At 50.0% G+C, this 25,022-nt stretch overlaps 2 protein-coding genes across 6 annotated transcripts in view; one reads left to right on the top strand and one right to left on the bottom strand.

The window, feature by feature from the left end:
* Window positions 1–105: 105 nt before the first annotated feature.
* On the bottom strand, window positions 106–21,233 carry PURG (purine rich element binding protein G). Of its 3 annotated transcripts, none has more exons than XM_027749391.2 (2): window positions 20,401–21,233; window positions 106–4,134 (listed from the first exon to the last, which is right to left on the bottom strand). In XM_027749391.2, exons 1-2 carry the CDS (start codon window positions 21,226–21,228, stop codon window positions 4,123–4,125), a joined length of 840 nt encoding a protein of 279 aa, XP_027605192.1. In that variant the 5' UTR covers window positions 21,229–21,233; the 3' UTR covers window positions 106–4,122. The 3 variants fall into 3 exon arrangements, with proteins under 3 accessions (XP_027605192.1, XP_039244794.1, XP_039244793.1); XM_039388860.1 differs by having other exon boundaries at window positions 20,420–21,233; XM_039388859.1 differs by lacking the exon at window positions 106–4,134 and having other exon boundaries at window positions 15,198–21,233.
* Window positions 21,234–22,749: 1,516 nt separating this feature from the next.
* WRN (WRN RecQ like helicase) overlaps window positions 22,750–25,022 on the top strand; it is a 30,841-nt gene continuing 28,568 nt past the window's right edge. For all 3 annotated transcript variants that reach the window (XM_027749389.2, XM_027749387.2, XM_027749388.2), the window contains exons 1-3: window positions 22,750–22,878; window positions 23,905–24,013; window positions 24,825–24,940. In XM_027749389.2, coding sequence (XP_027605190.2) covers window positions 23,927–24,013; window positions 24,825–24,940 — 203 coding nt within the window. In that variant the 5' untranslated portion in view covers window positions 22,750–22,878; window positions 23,905–23,926. The remainder of the gene's footprint in view (window positions 22,879–23,904; window positions 24,014–24,824; window positions 24,941–25,022) is intronic.

Raw genomic sequence — 25,022 nt, 5'->3', positions numbered from 1 at the left:
CAGGCAGATTTCCTTCTCTCCTCCATGGGAGGCATCCAAAGGAGAGCCACAGCGCAGGCACCTCGGAGCAGGGATAAATCCGAGTGTAAGAATCCGAGCAGACAGTTAAGACTACACAAGTAAGCAAATTTATTTGAAGACAGAACAAATATCGTGGCAAACAACAATATGCAAATTCAGTTGAGAACGAGGGTAAATATCAGACTTTGTTTTCAAATCGATATAAAATATAGTCAGATTTTCTTTTGTCCAAAAAGCAGCTCGCGTCGGGGTGGGGGGGTTTGGGAGGGGATGGCCCCGTTCACGCCATCCGGGGTGAGTGTCACCTGCAAAACCTCAGGCTCAGGAGGCCAGCAGAGATGAGTGATGCCAAGAGGAGATGGAGGTGCCTTTGGGACTCCAATTTTCTGCCTCCATTCTCCTTAACAGCCAATTTTTGCCAGGAAGCAAGGGATGGGTTCATCCCCTCTGAGACCCTCAGTGCCTACCTACCTATATACGGATGGGGCAGGCCCAGGGATCCCAGCTGCTTTTTAGGGTTGGGCATCTTTGAAGGCACCTGCACCTCCTCTTCCTCGCTGGCTCCTGATGGATCAGCCTCCCGTGGCTGAGCCTGCAAAGCCAGCAAGGGAGCAGCTCACCTCGGATGCCAGAGGAGTGAACGGGACGAAATTCCCCTCCCGGAGCGAAGGTGCTGGCGCGCTGCTTTCTAGAAAAGCCATCCCAAATAAAAGCAGACATAGAAAACATTAGATTGTCAATGAGGCTTTGAAACAAATTCAAGTTTATCCTTAATTTTTTCTCATGTGTGTGTGTGTGTGTGTGTGTGTGTGACTTCATACAAACAGACAAGAAAGACGTGGTGAACTTCAAGCTCCGGATCGGCATGTGGTCAGTTAGTGTCCGCAGAAGCACCATCGGATACGGAAGAGTTTAGCACCAGAGAGTTTGGAGGACCTAACTGAGAACATGCGTCCTTTGGAAAACGTGGGGGCGGGTTGGGAATGGGCAGTGGGGAGACATGGAACAGTCCATTAGAAACAATACAAGGCAATTCATGAGTTTTCATACAGTACAATACAGTCACTGATCAATTAACCCTTTCAGTACAGTACATGACAAGTAACACTTTGCACCCTGTTAACACTAGGAAAGGAGGGGTTTGGGCTGGAGGGGGGTGGCCTGGTGGGTTATCCCTTCTGCCTGTGAATTTCAGGGACTGTGTCCGTCCCGCCTCAGCTTGGACAGCCCGGCCCCAGCCTGGCTCCCGGAGGGATGCGCTGGTGGAATGTGATGCCACCAGTCCATCCACCCACAGCGAGGTCTGCACCCAAATCAGAGAATCCTAGAATCCCAGGATGGTTTGCGCTGGAAGGGACCTTAAAGATCGCCTAGTTCCGACCCCCCTGCCACGGGCAGGGACGCCTTTCACCAGACCAAGTTGCAGAATGGTCCTGGTTTGGCCATGGAAGTGGAGAACCACCGCCCCTCTGCCTTGTGCCAGCCACTGAACCGATGAGAAAACCTCCGGCTGAAGTTCCACCCGGCCGGTTCCGGTGCCGAAACACACAGAAAGGGTTCAGGGGCTGAGCTCAGACAGTCCCAAGCCAAACCCGCTTCTTCCCTCGGGCATAGTGAGAACAGGGTCCATTGGAAAAGTGCTAAATTACAGTACATTGGCATTTCCATATGTCAACTACTGAACAGCAAAACAGATTGTTTGAAAACAGAATCAGTATCGTACAGTAAGTTCACACTTAATTCTTCACCGTTTCTACACTTGTAACACATGCATTTTATTTCCATTAGTTTAATGCCAGTAGGACCAACATCCTCCAGAACAATGATCTAACATTAAACAAAACTTCCTAAGGAAAATATTAAGCATCACATAAAGTTCCAGGAAAAACCTGTTAATTAGCATCACAAGGTACTCAGATTCACATTTAGGAGTTTTCATGCCATGACTTTTAAAACACCTTTTGGTTAATATCCTTGGGGGGTGGGGGGAAACAAACCCAAATAAAATAACCAAACCAACAACAAAAAAAAAAAAAATAAAAGGAATGTTTTGGGAAATAATATATTTCTCTATCTGTATACACACCCAGGGAGACATGCACGTACAGGTGGGCTGGTGCATGGGTGTGTGCACAATATATTTTGATAAACTTGACTCATTTCAAGGGCATTTTCATGGGTCCAAAAAGACTTTCAAGGAAACAAACTCTAAACTACCAAAGCAAATTAAGAAGTCTCTCTTGGAGGAACAGAAAAAGTCAGTAAAACATCGCCTGTGTGCTGTCCCAATGCGCTTCCCACGAGCTATCTGAAAACCCAAACAGTTAAAAATCCCTACAAGAGCTTTTTTTTTTCCCACCTAAAAGGCCCTTCCAAAGTGAGAGGTGCTGTGCTAGGATTTGCATTCAGGCCTCAGGTGTGCTATGCTTAATTCTACCTTCCCAAAGGATGAGATGCCAACTCCAAGGGGCAAAAAACTACACCTGAGAGGGAAAATAAAGACAAAAAGACCTGTTCCACATTCCCCTGTCTCCCGAGCTTAATTTCCAAGGACTCAAGGAGACTGGTGGGCTCGCTGAGGGGTGAATTTTCCAAAGGGTTTGCCTATATCCTCGTGACAGCGAGTGGTTGTGGGCTCTGAGTCACTGAGGTACTTTTGGAAGAGGTTGTCCCCTCAGCTCTCTAATTTTGGGGGCTCAGATAGAGTGGCAGCATTGCCTGCTGCTATTTCTTTAAAGCTACATTTGCAGGGATAATTTGGCTGGAGTGAGAAAGAAAAAAAAAAAAACAAAAATCTGGATTCCATTTTTAAGTCCAGTGACAGAGGATGCAAGAGCATAATACTTGGGGTTGCTCAAGATTTGTGGTTTTAAACCATCATCAGTTCCCGCTGAATATCCAAACCCCTGAAGGTGTATTGAAAAAGGAACCCAAGAAAACCAGCCACTAAAACTGGAGTTCTTTAGGAAAAATCCTTCATCTGCTGCAACAAGGAAACCCAACACACCTATTTCCTTTTGTTGCCGAAGGTTATTTCCATCATGGCCCCTTGCTAGCAGTGAAGGAGAAGACCTAATTCCCTTCTCTCCATTCAAACGGATCGTGCTGTAATGGTGGGGTTCATCCATTAAGTTTCACTAGGGAGAAGCTCCCTTCAAGGAGGATTGCCAGAGAAGGATTTGGACTGACTATGGGCTCGTCAAGGAGGATGAGCAGCAAGTCCCAAGTGTGGATACCCTGGTGTGGAGGAGATGTAGCACTCCCACACCCATTGTGATTTATTTGCTGCTGTGAAAACCCACGAGGGTTTTTAAAGAAGCAAAACACCCCCAGCTGGTTGAGAGTGGATAGTCTGGGGCATCAAAATTCGGATTATTCAGCATCCCAGGGATCACCATCCCATTTCAAATCCTAGAGATTTCTGACTACGTTCGCTACAAACTCTACCCTACTGATTTGCTGGCAAGGGAGCTCTGATCCCCAGCCTTCCTTATGGAAATACCACAGGAATTTAACAGGAATAGCGATGCACATCCGAACTGCCTCTGAACACGAGAGCCGATTAACTCCTAACAACAGCAAACCCCAGGGTTATTATGCTCCATCTTCTAAATCACCTCTCAGTCTTTTTTACTTAAAAATACCTTTTTGCAGTTGAAGACAAGGACCAATTCCAACGGCACTTTCAGTGCAGGCACAATGATGGCTTTTATTGCAATGGCTTGAGCGCAGTCTTTATATCATTACCAGAGTCTCAGACTGGTTTGAACTGGGCTGTCCCACAGGCTCACCGGGGTCTCGTCCGCCCTACGCCTCTCGCTCCGCTCAATTCCAATCCCATCCCGATCCCTTCTGAGACTTCTCCTGTATCTTTGGTGTTTTTAAAAGCCATGCGCTCGGGTCTCCTCGGAGGACCTCGAAGTTTAGAGCAACCACGTCTGCCTGGACGTCAGTGACACAGATGTCTGTTCTGTCGTGTAAAATAAGCTTGGATGGGTTAAATTCCCTACTGTAAAGTCGCTAACGGATACGTAACGGAAGTCAGGCACCGGACAACGGTCCAACACACCTCAAAATTATCTTCTGATGGCCCCTACGTAATTAACACTGCGCCTAAGAGGGAAAAGAGGTGGGGAAAAGAAAGGAGTTCAGAACTCAGTGCTAACAGTACGTACAAAAGTGCAGTGCTCAATAGAGTCCGAAGCAAAGTGACTACTAGTACTTAAAGTGCTAGTTCTGACGTCGGTTTGGTTCAGTGTCCGAAACACGGGGAGAACACGGAGAGGGGGGGGACTCCCGTGGAGGGGGGGGGGGAAATTAAAAACAGACAGCACTGCAACTGCACATGCCACACCAAAAGTGCTTCAAATCACACCATCGCAGAGGGATGCGTAACGCCACGGCTCAGCTTGTGAACACACACGAGCAAACGACTGACACCTTTTAGGTTACTATAAAGAACAGCTCCATTAACTCCACCACCACAAACCCATTCGGAAAGCAAGTGGCCACAGCGCACGGAAAACAGAAAAAAAACCAGACCCCACTCCAAAACCACGAGCCTTTTGGAACACTTACGAGTCTTTGCAACTAGGATACTCAAAAGTCTAGCAAAAGCAGCCCCGCCCAGTGTCTGCAACAAGCTTCGCCGACGCTTATCATGCACGTTTTACAGAGGAGCCGCGCGGCAGACTGCCTCCTTTTACACCTATCTTACAGGTTAGCCTATTTTACCTATTTATCTGTGGCTTGCTTCGTTAATTGTAGCTTTCTGACTATGCTTTAAGCTGGCTTTTTTTCTCATAACCACCCTAACCAGTCGAAGGACAATGAATGCAAGAACAAGACGACGAAGGCGGTCTGGGAAACACCGACGTTACCAACGGCCCGGCTTCATTTTCATGAAGGAAAACGCTCCAGAGAAGGACTTTGGATCAGCACGCTCCTGGAAAGAGGCCGGAAAAGGAGGATCCATCCCAATGGACGACAGACACTCCTCCTTTCTCTCTTTAAACACACACTTCCCTTGCCTGTTCTAGCTGCTGGCATCTGCTTCTTTGTGAGCCACAAATCCAATCCTACCTTTACACTCATGCTGGAAAGGCATCAGCTCTGCTTGCTGGAAACAGGGGGCAGGAAATCTCCCTGCTAAGGATGTGCTGGTCCCATTCCTGGGCTGGAAGCAGCTCCTTGCAAGCTGGGACATGCTCCAGCAGTGCCCTCCCATCCCCTTACCTCGGGAGCTCAGCGCTTGCGAAAACAGGGTGTTTTCTCCCAGAAGTGCCACATGGAAAGGGGGAAACCAGATCCTCAGTTCTCACTACATTCCAGCAGGCACCCCAAAAAAAAGGTCACAGCATAGCAAAGTGGCTCCCCAGGCCCCACACGCGCTGCTGCCAAATCTCCAAGGGGTTGTACAAGGCAACATCTGGCTGTGCAACATCTGGTGCATCTGAGGCAGGTATGGATCATTTTTATGGAGAAAGCTCTTTTTAAGTCAAATATATTGACTTGCTGGAGCTGGCAGGATATGTTGGGGATGCTGCAGGTACAGCTGCAGATGTGTTCCTCATCAGAGACCAAGCACTAGGGAGATGGTTTTCCAGAAGCAGGGAACATTTTAAAAGAGAGCTACAAAGCCAGGTCACTTATTTCCACTACGGCCAGAAAGAGCTGGATTTGAACAAGCAAAAAGCAGGGTCTTGCATACAGGGGATATGGAAGTAACTCCAACTTTTGCAGGCATACAAGTGGAAAGAAAGCAGCCTGGAAAAGGCATGGGAGCTGGAGAAGTGCAGTGTAAGATTGGCAGTGCCCCACAGTGAGGAGGGCAGTGAGGTGTGCAGTGGGGAAACACGACCATCTCAACCCACCATCCAGATAAGAAACTGCTGGAATGATGCATCCAGTCTTGTTGCCCGAGCAGCAAGGTCTGGGGAACGTACACAAGAGCGTGGATGTGCCCGTGATCCCGCCAGACATTTCACCATTTGCCATGCGCAGGCACTGGGATAGCATTTGGTTTAAGCACCGCTGACCTCAACGCTGAGACCAAACCCAAACACTGTACACACGGACAATTACCAGCCTGGAAACTCCCGTGCCAAAATCACTCCTTTTCCAGGTCTTTTTATAACATGTTCTTTCCTGTCTTCCGGTTGAAAGGGTTTTTGGCAGATGATTTGGAAGTGGCTAATAAATCTAACGCTAGGACACCGCGTCCAATTGCACAGTAATTTCCTGCGCTGCTCTCACAAGGAAGTTTGCACGCTTTTGCTGCTTCACTTTCTCCTATGGACACACCAGTGGCCATGTCTGACACTCCTTACAATTCTGCCTCTGCCTGGAGTGACAACCCTTTTAAATTTTTAAGAAGAAAAGCTATTACAGTTTTTCAGGAGAAAAAGCTGCCTGCTTGCCCGTGACCTCACCTCCAACCCCAGCTCTGGAATTTAAAGGCATTTGTAAAATCCCGCTTCGGATTTTCATCTGAATATCCTTGGCAACTCTTCCGCCCTCCAACAAACAACTCACTTGAAAGTTTATTAGGAGCAATGATTTATTTCTGGAGGCGGAGGCTTTTGCTGCGTCGAAGCCTGCAGATACCCCTGCGCTGATTTTCATCAGCGAATGAAGTGATTCCCAGGCACAGCCTATTCCCGAAGAAAACGCCATCCCGGATCGCTCCGTACCAGAGGAACTACAGGGCGAACTGGAGATGCAGGGCCATTTTTAATTCTATGCTAATTATCACAATAAAAACCAGATCCTGCAGCGGAAGGCCGATTCCAGGAAGAAATAATCATCCATCTTTTGTAGCTGGAGCCATGCTGCTCGAGAAGAAGCTTATTTACAAAATGGCAATCTCCAGAAAAAGGCTGTTGTCGCTGCCTGACAAAGCCATATATTCTGATACCTTCCGGGGGGGGGGCTCTGCCTGGGAAATTCCGCTTTGAATCCAAACGCTATAAACCTCAAATATGGAAAAACCACGTCCTGTCCAACAGAAACCAGCTGTGGGGCTGATGCAACCCGCCGTACCACAGAAATGATGCTTGGACATCCCTGCTTGGAAAACCCTGCTTTCAGTTTAGAGTAGGAAGCTCGTACGACATCTCGAGTACTTGTATGTGAAAAGATGCTGTTAATGAAAGCATCAGTGGTGTGCAAACAAAAGTGAAATTCCTCAAGCAGAATTTCTGCATTTTGTATGGTTATTAGATGTGGGCGAGGAGCATCTTTTTTCCCCCCCCATCGTGCAGGATGACATGAAAATGCCCTTTTTTTGTATGCAGGAAATAATAAAAAAAAAAAAACAAAAAAACAAAAAAAACACAACAACAAAAAACCCCAAACATGAACCTGCAGAGTTGTTGTGAAAGGGGTGAAAAAACCCCAACCAAGTAGCAGGATTGCAATCTGTTCCTGCTCCCCCACGTCCTGCCGTAGTCTCTGAAGAGGCTCTAACAGCAGATTGCACTGCCAGACTATCTCACAGAGATGGGAACCTGCACTTTGGGCCACAGCCAAGCAAGACCCCGAGCGCCTTTTTCCTTGACTGCCAAGATACAGTCTTCCTCAAAGAGCTGCTTCCACCTGGGAATGCCAACACTGCCAGCTCGCTACCCACCGAAAGGGCTCTGCCCCGCGTTCTCCATCTCTCCTCGCTGGGTATCCACACGCATCCAAGATGCCCGTGTCCAGCATCACCAGGCAGGTTGGTGGGGAGCAGCAGAACAGCTCCGATACATCGCCCTGCTGTAATGACGGAGCCTGAAGACGGGAACATTGGACCACAGGGACGGCATGTTGAAAGCAAAACATTTTATTACCAGCGGTTAAGCTTCATAATGCACACTTATGAGTAAGAGAGAGGTTATATGGAGATCACTTTGCTCCCTACCAACTGCAGCTTCTGGGATTAAATGCAGCAGCTGTTGAGCGGAGCGTAACGGGACCAGTGCAAAGAAAAGGAGAATAAAATACATTTGAAACGGCGGGGGGTAGCTTGGCAGAAAACAGGCCCCTGACTTGAAATTCAACGAGAAATTTTTTTTTTTTTTTTTTTTTTTCCAGCTGTACCAAAAGCCACAGCGTCCTAGACAACAGCTGGTGACCAAGCACTGCTCTGAAAACCAACTCAACGCCCACCTCGGCGTCTCCCACCCGGTACGGGCGCCGCGGCTCCGGCTCAGCACAGGAACATCGGAGGGGACCGCTTTTCCTTGGGGGGCACAACACCTCTGCGGCCAGTGGATCAAGCCCAGGTGCAAAGCAGGATGCTGCAAAAACAGGAGCTCCTGTCTAATTGCACCCACGCAAGGTGTCTACAGGAAATTTTGGTGGCCATGAAGGCAGAAAGGTGGATGATATCCAGGATCTAACCCGGATTCAGGGACAGCGCAAGGCTCGCCTGGGCTTGACTCACACGTGTGATTTTTGGTTTGTTTTCTGTCTGTTTCCAGGCAATGTTTTTGACAGTAAATGCCAGCCTGAGATGGTTTCTAAAGAACACAAGTTTCTTTCAGCAGAAATTGCCCCTTCAATCTAAGATCAAAAATCCAGTTATCTTTCCTAGAGGTCAGAGGCCATAAAAAAGCTATTTTGGACCATCCACTAAAGAGTCACTTATACGGTTTAACAGCACCAGCTTTTTTAGCCCAAATCAGTTTACCTTCCAGCCAATCTTCCACAAGCAGCTTCAAATTGCATCAAATCCTATCCAGAGGAATGCTCTGATCTCCCCTTTCCCAGTATTACAGCTCTCATTTCACAATAGTTTCTGCATTCAAACAAAATTCAAAGGAGAAAATGCCCTCACTAGTGAAAGAGGACTCCAGCTACTGCTAGCACAAAACTACCAATTTTTCTTCTCCTAGCAAACAAACGACTTGGCTAGAAAGATGGGAAGCTCTTGGAAGACTGAAAGCCTGGAGGAGGCTGGTGTTTAGGCTGAGACAAGTGAAAACTCCCCATGACTTGGCCTCTTGCTTGGTCTGTTTTGCACAGAATCTTCAGCCTCACCGAGGGGAAGAGACCGCTATGGGTTTTGAGAGAGCACCTCAAGGGGCTTATTGCAACAGCTCAAGGGCTGCAGTGTGGAGGAGGAGGATGAACTTCCCTCTGTGGGGAGCCTGAGAAGGGAGCTTTGGGGAGGTTATCCCAACTGTAGAGGGTGTCTCCTAAGAGCAGGAAAGAGGTGAGAAAAGCAACAGGTTAAACTGCAGTTTGGTGCTGCAGAGAGGAGCAAATGGGCACCTCTGCCTCACGCTCTGGATTGGGGGTTTTCTTGCAGTTTCACACATACCAGCACAAAGCACGCACTGCCAAACAGACAATTTTAAGCTGTTCTTAAAAGAAAAGTCTCTGTAATACGCCTTCACCAAGGTAACCCACAGTTAAAAGCTGGCAGCATCCGTGAAAATGTTCCAGCACCTCCTCCTTCTTCTTTTTTTTTTTAATTCTTTTTTTAATAAGACAGCTAGAAGGAACTTATCACTTGTTACCTCAAAGGGTTACCCCTGGCAGCAGTGAGGGATGGCTGTGCTGACATAAGCAATAAATGCTGTTATGGATGCAGCAGGATTACGTGCAGACTGTGTGCTGGCACACGCCGATCCCAGGACAGACATGTCCATGTGCTCTCCAGAGCGGATGCACCAGGCAAGAGCTAAAAGTCCCATGAGGCAGAAAAGGAAGGATGAAATAGCTGGGCTGCTGCAGAATCCAGGATAAAGCTGTGGATGCCTTCCCTTTGAGTTATACTGTGACACACAATACCTGTGGGTGATGGTCCCTTGCCTGGCTCAGGTCTCTGCTGCCACTTTGACCCAGGTGCCACAGGCAGGCTCTGGTGGTCCCTGGACTTGGTGGCTCCCACTGCAGCAACCAGAGTCAGTACAGGAGTGCAAGAGAGCAGACAGGAGCCTGGCAGAGGCACAGCTCTTATCTACACATCTTCATACCGACTTTGCTGTGGGTATGCTCATCCCACAGGCCTGAATTTAGTAACCCACATCAAACTCCTGGGTCGATTCCCAAACTGATATGGAAGCACCCCGCTGTTACACACTCCGAGAAAAGTGACTCTAATTGCTCTGCACCCCATTTAAATGTCCCGGGGAGGAGGAAATCCTGGCAACGTTCAGAGAAACAAAATTAAGGTTACATGTAACAAAGGATCCAGGTATGGCATCGAGCCCTGGTGAGAAGGAAGAGCCTCAGCTCAGAGCAACACTTGCAGCAGATGCAGTAAAGCTCATCCCTGGGGAAGCTGTCAGACGGTGTCTACAAGCGACACGGTGCGTGCTGGCTGCTCAGAGGAAGCACCACATGATCAAATCTGCCCCAGGTAACTGGTTCCCTGCTCCACATGGGAACCATCATGGAGGGGATGGTTAAACAACTCCCCCTTTGCTGCAGCATCACCCAAAGAACCTGCCCCAGCCTAGAGTTAACATCAGCCAGAGCCCTGCCGTCCTTGCAAGGGCTGCAGAAGCAGGTGAGAGCTGCAGAACAGCATCCCTGGAATGGTTAAGGCCAAATCATACCAAAACAGACACAGACGAAAACAACTGCCTGGGAAAAACATAACCAGCCCCACATCTTTTTGTCCTACATCGGCTGCAGCAGCTGGAAAACACGTAGGGAGGGAGGGAACTGAGGCACATTTGGGTTTTGCACGTTTCCAGAGGGATTCACAAGCAAGGCTTAAAAAAATGTGCTGAACTTCTAAGGAGAAAAACAAATTTAGGGCTCTTAAGCCAGGTCACCCACAAGACATGAACAGGACTGATAAATACTCTTAGTGGTCCAAATGGGAAGAAGAAAAGCACAACCAGGACTGGGCCCTGCCAGCAAAGTGAGAGGAAAATGTCCCTATGCACTGAGCCATATAAATACCTACAGGGGTTTCTGCTTTAGTGACCTTGATCTTTTGCAACCAGATGGAGCAAGAAATAAAATGCCACTTCAAAGGATACGCTCTGAGGTAAGATGCACAGAGGTTTGGTTCACCTTGTGAAACACCGTGCCTATTCTCAGCTTCTAAGTAAAACATTTGAGCCAAAAAACTCTTTCCCTAATTTCACCAGGATGAGGGTATTATTAAAAATGCTTAAATTAAAAAACTTCATCGCTTACTACAGCGGTGTGCACAGTAACTGAGTTGTTGGACCCAGGATAAGTCCCACTGCCGAGAACTGAGAATCAAATCCTTGCCCTCTGCTCTTGGCTGTCAGTGGCCTCTGCTCGTCCCTGATGAGACATCTACCTGGGAAAAACTCTTTTAAAAGTGCCACCAGCACAATGCTCTACTTCCCAAACACTTTGCTGTGCTCACTGGAGTCTCAGCAAAGAGACTGTCCTTGGAGGCAGCTCAGTTCCCTCGCAAATATCTGTTCTAAGCAGCACTATGGAGATCTTGGGAGTGTTCAAACATCTGGAAGGAAAGAAAAAGCAGCTATCGTGGAGGTAACCCAAACAGAAATGTATCTGTTGGCTGCACACTGAGTTTCATTTACCCCAGAGCACTGCTCCATCACCTCTCTGCCTGCACATAAGGTCTCTGGCCTTAGATTCCCCCTGCCAGCTTCCTGGAGGAGAGATTCTCTTTTTAATATCGGGTACTTCCCAACCAGGCAGTAGCACAGGAAACTCCTCCATGCTCCAAGCAAAAATGACAATTTGCAAAGCAGCAACAGGTCCAAGGGGAACTTGAAGAGCCAAAACAGCTCCTGTTCAACACAGGTTGCCGAGGGAAGAGGTGGGAGCTGTGCCAAAGCCAGGCTTTGCTCCCTGTGAGCCCTCTGGTTTGCTCTCATGCTGTGAAGCTGCTGGGGTGTGCTGCTGCCAGCACACAGCGTGCTCCAGCTCACCCTTTACACTGCTAACATGGAACAGCAGGGATAATTAATTTATGTTAAAAATACCAGGGCTGAATTGGCACATTCAGTCTTTTCCCTAGGAAGAGGAGGGAAGGAGTAGCTGCTTGACAGATGTTGGTCATATGCTTAAATGCCCTTCTGGAAGGCGCTGGGATATACGTGTTGAGCGGAGACAGAGCGGAGTGAGAACCTGGAGGAAATGCTCTCTAGTTAGACCTACACAAAACTCTCAGATGTCCTTGCAATAAAATGCCAGTAAGGAGAAGTTCATGCAAATATTTCTATGAGTATTCACATAATAAGAACACACAATCCTTGAAGAGCTAGGAACACAAGGGAAAACCTGTATTTCCAAACATGTCGGCACAGGGAGCTTATATTGCTGCTTGATGCTTTCCTTCCATTTGTGTTTAAACGGACTCATCAGAAAGCAACAAGTACATGATGAGGGCTAAAAATTACCCTCAGTGGAAGGCTTTGTATTTCCTTAGGAAAGGGTGCAGAAGAGACCTGACAACAGCCTTTAATTATATATAAAAGCTGCAGCAGGGAAGAAAATAAACTGTTTCCATATCTCCTCTGGAGAGCACGGCCTGTAAGGCAAAAAGCAACAGAATTAAATGGAAGGAAGGGACACACAGACTGGACAGCATGAGAAGTATCTGAGAAGAAGCAGGGGGAAACAGCTTGGGGAGGGAGGCTGGGAATATCCACCGTGGGAGATTTGAAAGAGCAGATTTTTGCCAGGTTGTTCAACTTGGGAAAAATAAGAATGCTTTTTGCTGTGTGGGCCCTGAAATGGACCATTCGAGGCACCCTTGCAAACTTAAGTTTGGAGTCAGGTATGTTCCAAACCTTCCAAATACTCAATTTCACAACAAATTTCTCCCTTTTCTGCTCTTGGTGATCATCAGTATTGATCAGTATCAGATCACCACAAAAACTCTGATGCCAAACAAACTCCTCCTTCTCACACCCCTTTGAGGTAGGGAGGTATCATTCACCCCGTTTTAGCGGTGGGGAACATAGGCACAGGCAGGATAAAGCCAAAGTGATCCCGTCTCCATTATCAGGAGGCCCAGCCTGAGACACTGACAGCTTTTCCAGAGTCCTCGCAATTATTCCAGCACTTCACTGGTTCAAAGCACAGCTTTCAACAGCTGTTAACACCGATCGGGGGCTCAGGAAAACAAAGGCAATACAAGTGGTGATCATCTGCAGAGTCTTGTTAGAAACGACACAACCCTTTTGCAAAGACAGGCACACAGAAATTGCTTCTTGAAAGCTGCTTTCTTTCCCTCTGATCCCCTCCAGCCTTCACCAACACCTTTCCTTTGCAATGGAAAAGAGCAGCTGCCCCATCGATAACACAACACTCCATCACTCAGCTGTGCTCCAGTGAAAAGCACACAAGAGCATCCATAAATTGGGATGGCATGAGCAAACCTTAGAGGTCACCAACACTTGTGTGCTCCCCTGAGCCTCCGCAGGTATTCTTGGGCAAGCCTCCCAGTTCGGTAAGAGCCAAGCCACTTGAGTCTTAAAAAGCAAGCTGGAAAAGCAGACATTCCATCCATCGGACACACTCAGCCCCGATGGGTTTGTTGGCAAGATTAGACACTTGTAGAGCATGTTACTGTTCCCAAAGAGGAAGGACAACCGGCCCAAGAGAACCACCCTGGTCCCCGAGTGGAGCATCCAGGCTCTCTGCCTCCTTCCCCAGCTCCACGGAACTCCAGCACTGACGGTGCCGCCTGTTCCTCCTACTACAGATAAAACTCGTCATGCTCTGTGATTCCCTGGAGCACGGATCTTGTCCTCGCTTCCTTCCACCCCCTCCTGCCTTTTCATTCCTCTACCTCGGTGGGAAGCTCTTACTCCCCCTCTCCCTCAGCATTGTGCCAACAACATGTGCTCCGAACAAGGACCAGATGGGAATACTTGTAAGAGCCTGGGGTTAACCCGTGTCTTTTATCCCACATACTCTCTGCTGTTTTGAAATGCAGACTCTATTGCACACGATTTGCAGTGTAAAGATTTAAGGGTAGTAGTAGAGTATGCTGCTATTGCTTGGGAAATCCACCTCCCTGCTCCTATTGCACGTTGAACATCCCCGACAGATAACATTTTAACGTCTCAAAGGGAAGAACCGACCGGAAACAGGGGAAACACGACTATGCATATACATGTAGATAATATTCCTAATAATCCTCTCTCCCTTGCCTCCACGTTAATTTGTGCCCACGTCTGAACTCAGAGGTGTCCTGTCAGAGCAGTGCTGAGTGGGGCCGGGCACAGAGCCTCCCGGCTTCAGCCGGCTGCCAGCACCCAGCACCGAGGGTGATCTTTGCCTCCAATTAATCCCCGCGCGGCAAACGATCGGCGACGAAGGAACAGACGCAGACTTCTGCCTTCAGGATGGATTTCCCCCACTGTGCCTCAGAGATCCATCTGACTGCCTGCACGGCCAAGGCAGGAGCCATTATCTCACCCTGTTGAATACTAGTATGTAGGATGGGTCTGGAACACCTAAAAGATGGAATACGTCTGTTCTAATTTACGGTGGCTGCTCTGTACAGAGTTAGCAATTTTCCATGTGCCACTCCAAGCGTTTTGAGGTAGCCTAGCAATTAAGAAGATGAATTAGCGAGTCGTTAATGACGGTTTTATTGGGGTGGCAGCCAGGCCCCTCGAGGCTAGGCCAGTATGAGCACGACCACGCTCAACACGAGAACACCAGCAGGCACCTACACCTTTCTAGAAGATCATGTACGTGAGAGAGCCCTGGGGCTGCAGGTTCAGGTTCCGCGTGATGCCTCCCTCGGCATGTGGAAGGAACGATCTAATTACATCCATCACAGAAATGCCAAAACGACATCCGGCTTATAAAACCTCAATTTATGCCCTGACATTTCAGGAAAACCAATTTTCAATCCATGTCATCTATCAGGAGTTCTTGGTATTTTATTTCACCTCGATGCTTTAGAATACCGTTGCCTTTATGGAGGTGCAGGTGGGGAACTGAACACGGGTGGACAAAATATCAGGAAGAAAAAATGGAGAGAAACAGAACAGCAGAAGATCTGGCTTTAGCTTTTTCCAAATCACCCGAGTCCAGAAGCACCTTGTCCCCTAGCTGGGGCTTTTTTCCTGTGGTCAAGACAGAATTCAGCCATTTTTAGGCAAGACTGGATCACCCCAAACCAACACATTTTGGCAAAGGCTCTGGGGTGACAGCCTCCATATAGCTTATGGTGTAGCCTTTAATTCCACTCTCATTTGAATAAACTCTTCATTTCAAACACAACCTTTATTTGAAAGGAATGGAGGGGTAGGAGGGGAAAGGTGAATTTTAAACAGCACAACACATTAAGTAACTGAAAATAAAGGGCAATTTAATTTTGGAGGAAGCAGCATAGAAAATTAAACAGAAGGTCTAATTCTCTTTAGGAACTCTTTCATAAACTGTATATATCTACTGTATGTACAGCAAAAGTGGGAATGCCATGGAATTGAAATCACTTATTAAGTAATTTTTGACCTGGTGCAAAATCTGCCCAATAAAAATACACAATAATAAACCTTTTTCTGCTATAAAAATTACTAGGATTGGATAACAGGACTGCAAGTCACGCAAGCACTAGGCTTCCTAACCACCACCAACTCCCTTCCCTGGGAGTTTAGGGCACTGCAATAGGCCATAGGGGAAAAAAAATGATGCAATTACCAGACTATGACATCTGTAGCTGAAAAAACAAATGTGCTGACATTGATTTTGGTAATTGCTTGGGGGTTTTTTTGTATAAAGGATGGGATTTTAATACTTCTGCTTGGGATTTTATGAACATGGTAGTACAGATCTGCAGAGCCAGGGCTTGTAAAATGGCATGGAAACACAACGTGGCCAGGAGTACCTGCAGCTGCCTCTTCCGCACAGCTCTCGCCTCGCCTCAACGACGCCTCCAAGGAAGAGTTTTGCCTCCTTTTGACTACGTTTTCCCTTTCAGCCTTGCTGAAAACCTAAGGGATGCTCACGAGGGCCGTGACCAAGAGCTCCCAGCCAGCTCTGGGTGAACTAACACGTTTCTCCAGACCAGTGGCAGGAGCAGACGCCCCCTCCTCAGACTGCGCACTTCAGATAAATAAGATTAATTTCGCTACGAGCTACTACAGGCTACAATATAGTCACATAAATATAGTAATGCCTATATGTGAATATGGATTGGTATATATCGGATACAGATAAGAAACACTTACGACGACGAGTAGATACCAATAACCGCTGCAGCTTCTCGCTGGGTAAAGTCCATCGTCCAGGCTCCACGCCAGGAGCCCCCGAGGGTGGGGTCTGCCATCCCCTCGGAGCGCCCGGCGGGCCGCCCTCACCACACCAGTGCAAAACGCTTCCCAACCCTTCCATAGCTCTGTACTTTCCCAAGGAAGCCGGCTCGAGGGGCCGGACTGAACACAACACCCCCCCCCCCCCCAGCTGAAAGGCAAGGGAAAGCCCCCGCGGCCCTTTCCACCCGGGATAAGCTTTTTAGGGACCGCCCCACCTTCTGCGCCAGCAGCGGGGAAAGCCAAGAACGAGGGAGATGCTGGACTTGGCTTTGTCAAGACTAGACGTGAAAAGCCCAGTTTTAAGCCTCGACAGCAACACAGGGGGCCCGATCTGCAGAAGGGGCGAGGAGCCACCACGACGGCAGAGCTGAGGACGCTCGGCAGCTCTGCACATTTGCATCTTAAAAAACCAAATCATCCCACCCGGGGTGGCTTGAGAGGATCCTCAATACAGCGCCTGTCCTCCTCTAACATACGAGCGGAGCTGGACCGAGCAGGTGCAACAGGTCTCTAACAGACACATGCATGCAGGAGACAGCTTCTCTCAGCATTAGACTACGTTATCAAAGCATCCCCTTACCAGAGCGGGAGCAGAAATGTGCTCCTAATATTATTTACACAATATAAAGTGCATTAGGATTTAATCATTCAACTGACAGACTTTCTGCCGGGACCATACAATTTTGAAACAGAGGTGAGGGCTCGAGTAGGAAATTCTCTCATGAGAAAAAGAGGTTCAGACCGGTGCTCTTCACCCTGTCCTCCTAAGGATTGTTTTTGGCCGTTCTTTCTAGTGCAAATAAGCTTGTGTTTTCTCAAGTTTAAGGGACATGGCAGTTTCGGGGTGTTGGGAACGAACATTTAAAACGCATCAGGGATCTGGTGCTCCCGAGCATCTCGCTGGGCCCTCCTGCACACCAGCAGCCCGCGCTGCCACCGCGCTCGGAAGCTGGAGACGCGCTGCCAAAAACACAAAGGAACCCGTTTCCGAATCTCACCGTTCAAGACTTGCATTGCTGCACTGGCAGCGCACCCATATTACCCTCCGACCCAACATTTGCAAACACCGGTGCTTCCCATCACGTGGGAACCCATTACTCTCCAACCCAACATCTGCAAACGCCGGTTCTTTCCATCGCGGTGGAAACCCGTAGCTACCGGTGTGCCCAGGGGTGATCGGCAGTGAACGTGAAGATCCCGATCCAGGTTTGGATACTAAGGTGCACCCCATGCCAGGGGAGTAAACGCATTAGCGGATCCTACGGGATACCTGCGTGCCAGAACCGAGCCCAGCCCGGCAGCCAGCAGACGCTGGATTCCTGGGTGATATTTATAACAATCTAATGACATCGGAAGGCCAATTAATCAACAAAAGATAAAGGTTTTTTTTAAAAAATGGGCAGCTTTAAGGAAAGCCATTTTGCATCCTTTTTTCCTTTTAAAACGGTGAAGAAAACATCCCTTTCCAATGACGAGTAATTTCCTCACCAACACTACAGGAACACAGGGAAGGCATGATCACTTACAACACACGTGGTCACTCGGGCTAATTCCAACGCAGGAGCTTTTACGATCCCTTGAGGCAAAGGTAGGCAGGGATGGGGAGATGTCGAGCCACGTAGAAACGGGAAGGAGAGCGTAAAAAGTTTGTACATTCATAGCTCCGGCTTGTTGGACTAGAAGGGAATTTTTTACCTCAGGCACTGTGACGGGCAGCAGCAGTCAGCGATACGCTAACAACTCATTCACTAAATTCTGGTTTCACACCAATGACAGGATGTAGAGTTATTTTAATGTTGGGGTTTGTGTTTTTTGTTTGTTTTTTTTTTTTAATTGACCTGTTAAAACCATTAGGACCAAAGCCACGGGAGCGATGATGAACCAGCGCCCCGTACAACCCCTGCTGATTCATCACGGTCCGCGGGCGATTCAAGTGATGGAGCAAAAACATGTCCTCCAGGTTTGAAAAAGGACCTGAAAGAGCAATCTGTGGAGAAAGGGATGGGAGTTTTTGACACTAAGCCAAAGGCTTGGTTGCTGTAACTGCTATATGTGGTTTTAAAGGGGGAATCACCTAAAACAGTGAAATTAACTTTCTTACTTGTCACAACCGTAACATTTTCCTAAAGGTTCTTTGGTGACTTTGGTGCAAGCTTTTATTTTTTTTTTATTTTTTTTTTTTAAATTTTTTTTTTTCCTAAGTTAAAACAGATCAACCAGTTTTAGTACCCAAACTAAAGTCCAGATTATCCTCTTGGTTCCCAACCCTGCCTCCCCAACCTTTCTCATTATGACGTTAACAGGCAACAGCATTTGGATTGAGTGTGGTCATGCAGGTGGGTCCAGACTCGGAGCGGTGAACGGTCTGGTTGGAAACAAATATGTTTCTCAAAAGATTAAAAAATAAAACATGTAATAGCTGCATGGAAAAATAGCTGGTCCCACGTGCACACTCGGCCACTCTGTAATTAAACGATCCGAATGATTACAAATTTCTCATTAGACATGGAAATGCCTATTTCAAGCAAGCTTAAAGGTGAGCAGCACGCTACTGGAAGTACCTGGAGCTCAATCAAACTCCCGCTGGTTCCAGGGGAAGGAGCTGGTCACCCAAATAGTGGACAAGCCCCTTACATTATAAATTATTCACGTTTTAAGAAACAACAAAATCTTTCATCAACCTCCCAGTCGGGTAATTGCACCCATTTTCCCTCCAGGCAGAGAGTTGATATCGTGAGATGCAAAACTTGACGTCACAAAGGCTCCAGCGGGGCGACACCCACACTGGACTGGAACTGCTCAATGGCAGCTCCAGCTCCGAGCGAGTCGGAAAGGGGGGTGATGGCAGGGCATGGATACCACCTCCTAACGACAACACCTGGAAAATCAACAGGACAGAAAACCCGACATGGTGCCCACCACGGCTCCCGAAACGCGCCGCGGGCGAGCATTGACAGAGATGCCTTTGCCTATGAATGCAACGGTGCACCAAACCCCCCAGAGGCCTTTCTCACGCCCAGGGTGTTTTCCTGGCACAGGTAACATCGTGACCGCATTAATCTCACGCTTGGGAGAGAAGCGTTCCATCCACCTCCCCACGCCCGCTCCACAGTCGCCTGCTGGAACCCGTAACACACCTCGTACAAAAATACCTTCTGAAATTTTGGGCAAAATGCATTAAAAATCATAATAATAATAATAAAAAAAAAATTGCCAGCCTCACGCAGGCTGGAGTGAGGAGTGGGTTATTATTCATTGCCACTAATTCAGAAGGCTTAGCGCTCGAGCAGAGCTCTGCTATCCTGGGAGACTCAGGTTATCCAGTCAGCACAAAACTACGGAATGAGTAACAAATCTTCTGCCCTTCACCAGCACGTGACCAAGGTCTGACTGGTTATCGAGGTTTTACCCACACAGACTGTTGTTTCCCACCCAATAACCAGCAGATGCCAATTTTAAAACCTCTCTCCCTCCTCACACAGACCAGCAATTCATGTGGGTTTGATTTTGGCCGTGAATGCCCTACAGTGGCACTGCTCAGCCTTTGGACCGAGTACGGGCAGAAGCCAGTCCAGGAAAACCCGTGATAAGCAGAAAGCGATACGTTTCATCTTAAGGTTTGGGGTGGGGGTACTTTTGTATCGTGTTTAAGTGCAACACAAGCCTTATCTAGACTATTTAAAGGTCAGAGTGCCGGATTTTGTTTGTGCTGATACGCGAACTTCCATAGTCTTCAACACTCGAAGCAGCTGACTCATACGGACTCGGGAGGTTGGTCCTTTCCTAAGACATACGGAGATGTTTTGGGTGTAATTTAACGTGATAACCAGACTCCTACAACATTACGTACCGGAGTTAGCAAGAACTCCCAGAAAAGGACTTTACAAAAAACTTGGGGCAACTTGGAATTACTATAGGTCAGTCCCTCTCACCAATTTCTGCTTGTTTTGTTTCGTTATTTGTCCAATGCACTCTATTCCAGACCCTCTTGCTCTTCACCACTGTCCCCTCTGGCATCCATTCTTTTTTCTTTATGGCTGTTGTAAATTCTCCTCATCTCTTCTTCGTACTTGATAAAATTTTCCCCGAACCGTGTCCACGCTTTGTAGGGAACTGTGATGGTGTTACGGTAGGGCGGCCTCACCTCACTTACCTTCAGGAAAATGCCGTACCTGTTGGATCCCACGTCGAAGTAGAAGCGCTTGTTGTCCACTCGGAAGGAGGTGCCCTCGGGGAGCTCCGGGGGCTCGTCGCCTCCCCCCCGCCGGTCCTCTATGTCCCCCTCGCCGTACTCTTCGATCAGCTGGACCAAAGCATCCCTGAACTCGATCATCCCCTGCGCCGGGAGGACGATCGTCTGCTCCTGTCCCAAGCTGTGGCCAAAGTAGCCCATCATGCCAGGTCCCCTGCTCATGGTTTGCCTAATCCGCAAGAAGCGCCCGCGCTGGTTCTCCTTCAGGTCCAGGTAGTACTTCCTGTTGTCCCTCTCGATGTACTCCGTTTTGAGGACGCTGTGAGGGGGCTCTTCGGAGCCCACGGACACCGGGGGCGAGGGCGGCGGGTGCTGCTGCCGCCTCCGGGGATGCTGCTCCTTGTCATTGCTGTGCTCGTGCACCCGGTGGCCGCCCTTCAGGCCCAGGTGGGCGTAGTGCTCGATGAAGTCCCCCAGGCAGTCCTTCAGCTCGGCAGCCACGGACAGGGAGAGGGTCAGCTTGCTTTTCCTGATGTTGTCCTGCCGGCCTCTTCCTATCCAGACCTCGGCGATCTTCAGGAAGCGGCCGCGGGAGCTCTGTTTCACATCCAGGTAAAACCGCTTCTTCTGGATGTCCACCCTCTTGGAGGCCAGCTCCTGGATCTCCATGCAGCTCCCCTGGGAGGAGGCAGGGTAGTGGTACTGCTGTTGGGACTGGGAATAAACGCTCCTGTGCAGGCCAGAGCCTCCCAGGTTCCTTCCTCCTCCTCCTCCTCTCCCTCTTTCCATCTTTACCAATCAGCTGGAAATAATACACAACAGAGACACAAACGACAACATCAGCACCAGGGGCCTGCTTGACTCCTCGGCAGCAGCTCCGTTCAGCGCCGCTCTCCCTACAAAGGCTCCTGCATCCCTCTCGGCTGCCACAGCACGCAGCATCGCAGCCAAACGATCCCAGACACTCTTGCTCCGGCTCCAACATCCTCCCCCGGAGCAGGGAGCCCTAATTCCAGTGGCACTCCGGCCCCCGGCAGCCCTCCCTGCCCTGCAGCCCCCCCAGTTCCCCTGTCCTGCCCCTGCGGCACTAGAGACCCTCCAGCTACCCCACGGGGGTGGGTTATGGTGCTCCTGTTGTGGGGGGCACTCACCCCCCTCTGCCTCCTGCTCCCCACTGCAGGATCCATCCCCATGTCTCTGCGTTTCCCCTCCATCGCCCCCCTCTGCTTTTCCTCCCCAGGGCACGGGGATCCCCCCCCAGCACTGCCCTCCTGCCCCCCCCGGTACCCCAGAGCCCTCCCGGTGCCCCCCAGTGCTGCATCTCCTGCCCCAGTGCCCCAAAGGCTTCACCTCCGTCTCCCCCAGTACTGTCCCACTGCCTCCCTGGACCCCCAGTACTGCCCTCCTGTCCCCCAATGCTCCCAGTACTGCACCCCAGTGCTCCCAGTACTGCCCCCTGGCCCCCTCACGGCCCCCCAGTGCCCCCAGTATTGCTTCCCCGGTGCACCCCATCACTACACCTCCTGCCCCAGAGCTTCAACTCTTGCCCCCCACTGCCCAAAAACTGCCCCGAAGAGCTCCCGGTACTGCCCCCAGTGCCCCGGTATCGCCTCCCAGTGCTCCCGGTACTGCCCCGAGTGCCCCAGGATCGCCTCCCAGTGCTCCCGGTACTGCCCCGAGTGCCCCAGGATCGCCTCCCAGTGCTCCCGGTACTGTCCCCAGTGCCCCAGGATCGCCCCCCAGTGCTCCCGGTACTGACTCCCTGTGCTCCCGGTACTGCCCCCAGTGCCCCAGTACTGCCCCCCAGTGCCCCAGTATCGCCCCCCCAGAGCCCCCCACCACAGCATCTCCCGCCCCATCGCCTCCCCCGTGGGCCGTCGGGCTCCCCCGATCCCCGCTCCCCCCGCCGCCCGGTCACTCACCCCGCAGCGCCCATCGCCGCCGCTGCCCTTCAGCCGCCGCCGCCGCCGCCACCGCCCGCAGCCGGCGGCCCCGCCGCCCCCCCCGCCGCGCAGAGCCACGGGCTGGCGCTCCCCCGCCGCCCGCTCCGCCCCGCCCCGGCCCTCCCCGGCCCGCCCCGGCCCCGCCCGGCCGAGAGCGGCGGCGGCGGCGGCAGCGCGGGGGGCGCCGGGGGGTGCGCGGGCCTCACGCCCGCGGGACTACAACACCCACAGTGCCCCGCGGCCGACGCCCCACGCGCGTGCGCGTCACCTCGGGTAACCCGAGTGGAGACGGAGGGGCGGGGGGCGCCCGTGACGTATTTAAAGCGCGACGCGGCGTGACGGTCAATGCGTGCGCGAAGTGCGATTACTGAGGGCGGCCGTGCACTCGCTGGGACCGGGCACCGAGAGGCCGCGGCGGCAAGACAGGCCCACTCGGAGCCCCTAGGCACCGCCCTCTGCTGACGCCGGCTGTACTGGGAGCACTGGGCCGTAGCGGGTGAGGTTCTGGGGGCGCTGGGTCGGGAGGTGTAGGGATGGGGGGCACTGGGAGGCGGTTTGGGGGCACTGGGGGACAACAGGTCAAGCTCTGAGGGTGCTGGGGCAAGAGATGTAGTGAGGGAGTGCACTGAGGCGCAGTGCAGGGAGCTCTGGGGGGGTGGTTTTGAGGCATTAGGGAGCAGTGGGTGAAGCTCTGGGGGCGCTGGAGCAGGAGGTGTAGCAATGGGGGTGCTGGGCTAAGCATTACTGGGGTACTGGGAGACACTGCTGGGAGCACTGGGGGCCATTTTGGGTCACTGGGAGGCACTAGGTGAAGCTCTGGGGGCGCTGGGGCAGGAGGTGGAGCCATGGGGCCACTGGAGGGAAAAAGTACGGGGCCCCTGGAAGCACTGGGGGGGCAGTACTGGGAGCACTGGGGAACAAGAGGTGGAGCTCTGGGGGGACTGGGGCCTGCAGGAGATGTAGTCATGGGGGGCTCTGGGGTGCAGTACTGGGAGCACTGGGGGGCAATTTTGAGGCACTGGGAGGCAATAGGTGGAGCTTTAGGGGTACAGGGGCACTGGGTGTGGTACTGGGAGCACTGGGGAGCAGGAGGTGAAGCTCTGGGGGCACTGGGGCAGGAAGTGTTGTGATGGGGGGGGCTCTGGGAAGGAGTGGAGTAAATCACACCAGCAGCAGTCCAGGGGAAGGCTGGAACAGCTCCAATCCAGTCAAATCCTGCTCAGTTTCCCTGGGAGAAAACTCCAGCCATCAGAGCTGTTTGGGACAGCGTATCTTTACTTAAGTATCTTCTAACCTCCCTCTGGAGGAGTCATGGGACTATGCTGTCTGTGCTTGGTGAGCTGATTCTGTTTAAATCCTAGACTGGCACATCCTTAATTAACATTTAAACTCAAGGTTTTCTGTAACTTCAGGGCTTCTGAAGGTTTTCTGTAATTTCTGTAACTACAGTGACAGCTCATCTCTATACAGACTGACTTCTAATTTCTTGTTTTGTTGGTGGTGTTTTTTTTTTTTATCGCAGAAGGAACAGAAATGTGGGAAACATGGATGTGGTAACTGCTGCTCTGCAGGATAAATATCCTGAGTGGATGCTTACACAGAGCCAGGAGGAAGCTTTGTGGGATAAAAAGGTAGGTCATGGCTTGGGGAAACTTTGCAGACTGCGTGATAAACCAACTTTGGAGCATGTGCTTTTAGTTAGATCTGTTCCTCTGGTTTTTGTTGATGTATTCAGCTGTAATTTGTAGTTAAATTTAGGTTCTCTTGTGTTATTTCTAGGTAAATCAGCTTGTTAATCTCTTGTTTTCCAGATTAAAATAGCGTATGTTGCTAGAACATCACCTGTAGAAATTGCTTCCTGTCAGTCCCAAAAAGTAAGGGAGTTTGGATGCCTTGCTCACCCAGGAATGTGGGCTGCACATCAGCAAGGACTGGGGGTTTCTCATTCCAAAGGGAATGACCTCGAGTTGTAGCTTTGCAGTGGAGTTGGTTCTGGGAAGGCCTTTTGTGCGTTTGGACATGTTCAATATTCCAGGAGGTTTTGCAGGACGTGTCAGAAAAAATAACTGTTCACCAATTTGTTGATGTCCCAAGAATGTTAATGTGTCCTTGGATCCTTTTCTGCAGATAGGAGCAGTTCGACAGAAGGGACCCTCCCTGTAACACCTGAAGCAGCTTTAACAATTAGAAAATTAATTAATGACAGAAAAAACCAAGGACTCAGTTCAGTAGTTCTTTTTCTATGAAGTGGGAGTAACTAATTAGTAGTTTAGATATTAAAATGTATTGGGTGAAACCACCGTGACTTTCACTTGTTATCTGAGTGCTCCGAGTTCAGCAGAGAAACTGGGGCAGGAACCCAAATGTTTTGGTAAATGGGGTGGGAGGGATGTCCCTGGTGGGGACAGGTGTGGCCTGTAATTCCCTAATCTTGTTTGACAGAAGCCTGGTGTGCAGAGGAGTGTTTTGGAGGATGGGCTGCCGTTCCTGGAGTTCTGTGGCTCTGTTGTTTACAGCTACGAAGCCAGTGACTGTTCCCTTCTCTCAGAAGATATCAGGTAACAGCTCTTACTCAGTTTTTTTTTTTTTTTTTTTAGTCCTATTTTTGTTTCCTTTTTGGATTTGGCTCTTGGGAATAGT

The sequence above is a fragment of the Pipra filicauda genome, unplaced genomic scaffold, assembly GCF_003945595.2.
Source record: "Pipra filicauda isolate LSUMZ 115617 unplaced genomic scaffold, ASM394559v2 scaffold691_size150487_pilon, whole genome shotgun sequence".
Classification (NCBI taxonomy): Eukaryota; Metazoa; Chordata; class Aves; order Passeriformes; family Pipridae; genus Pipra; species Pipra filicauda.
This window is presented reverse-complemented; position numbering and strand designations above follow the sequence as displayed.

Coding starts and splice junctions, on each gene's coding strand:
- PURG (XM_039388859.1), bottom strand. CDS start 21,228: ATGGAAAGAGGGAGAGGAGGAGGAGGAGGAAGGAACCTGGGAGGCTCT.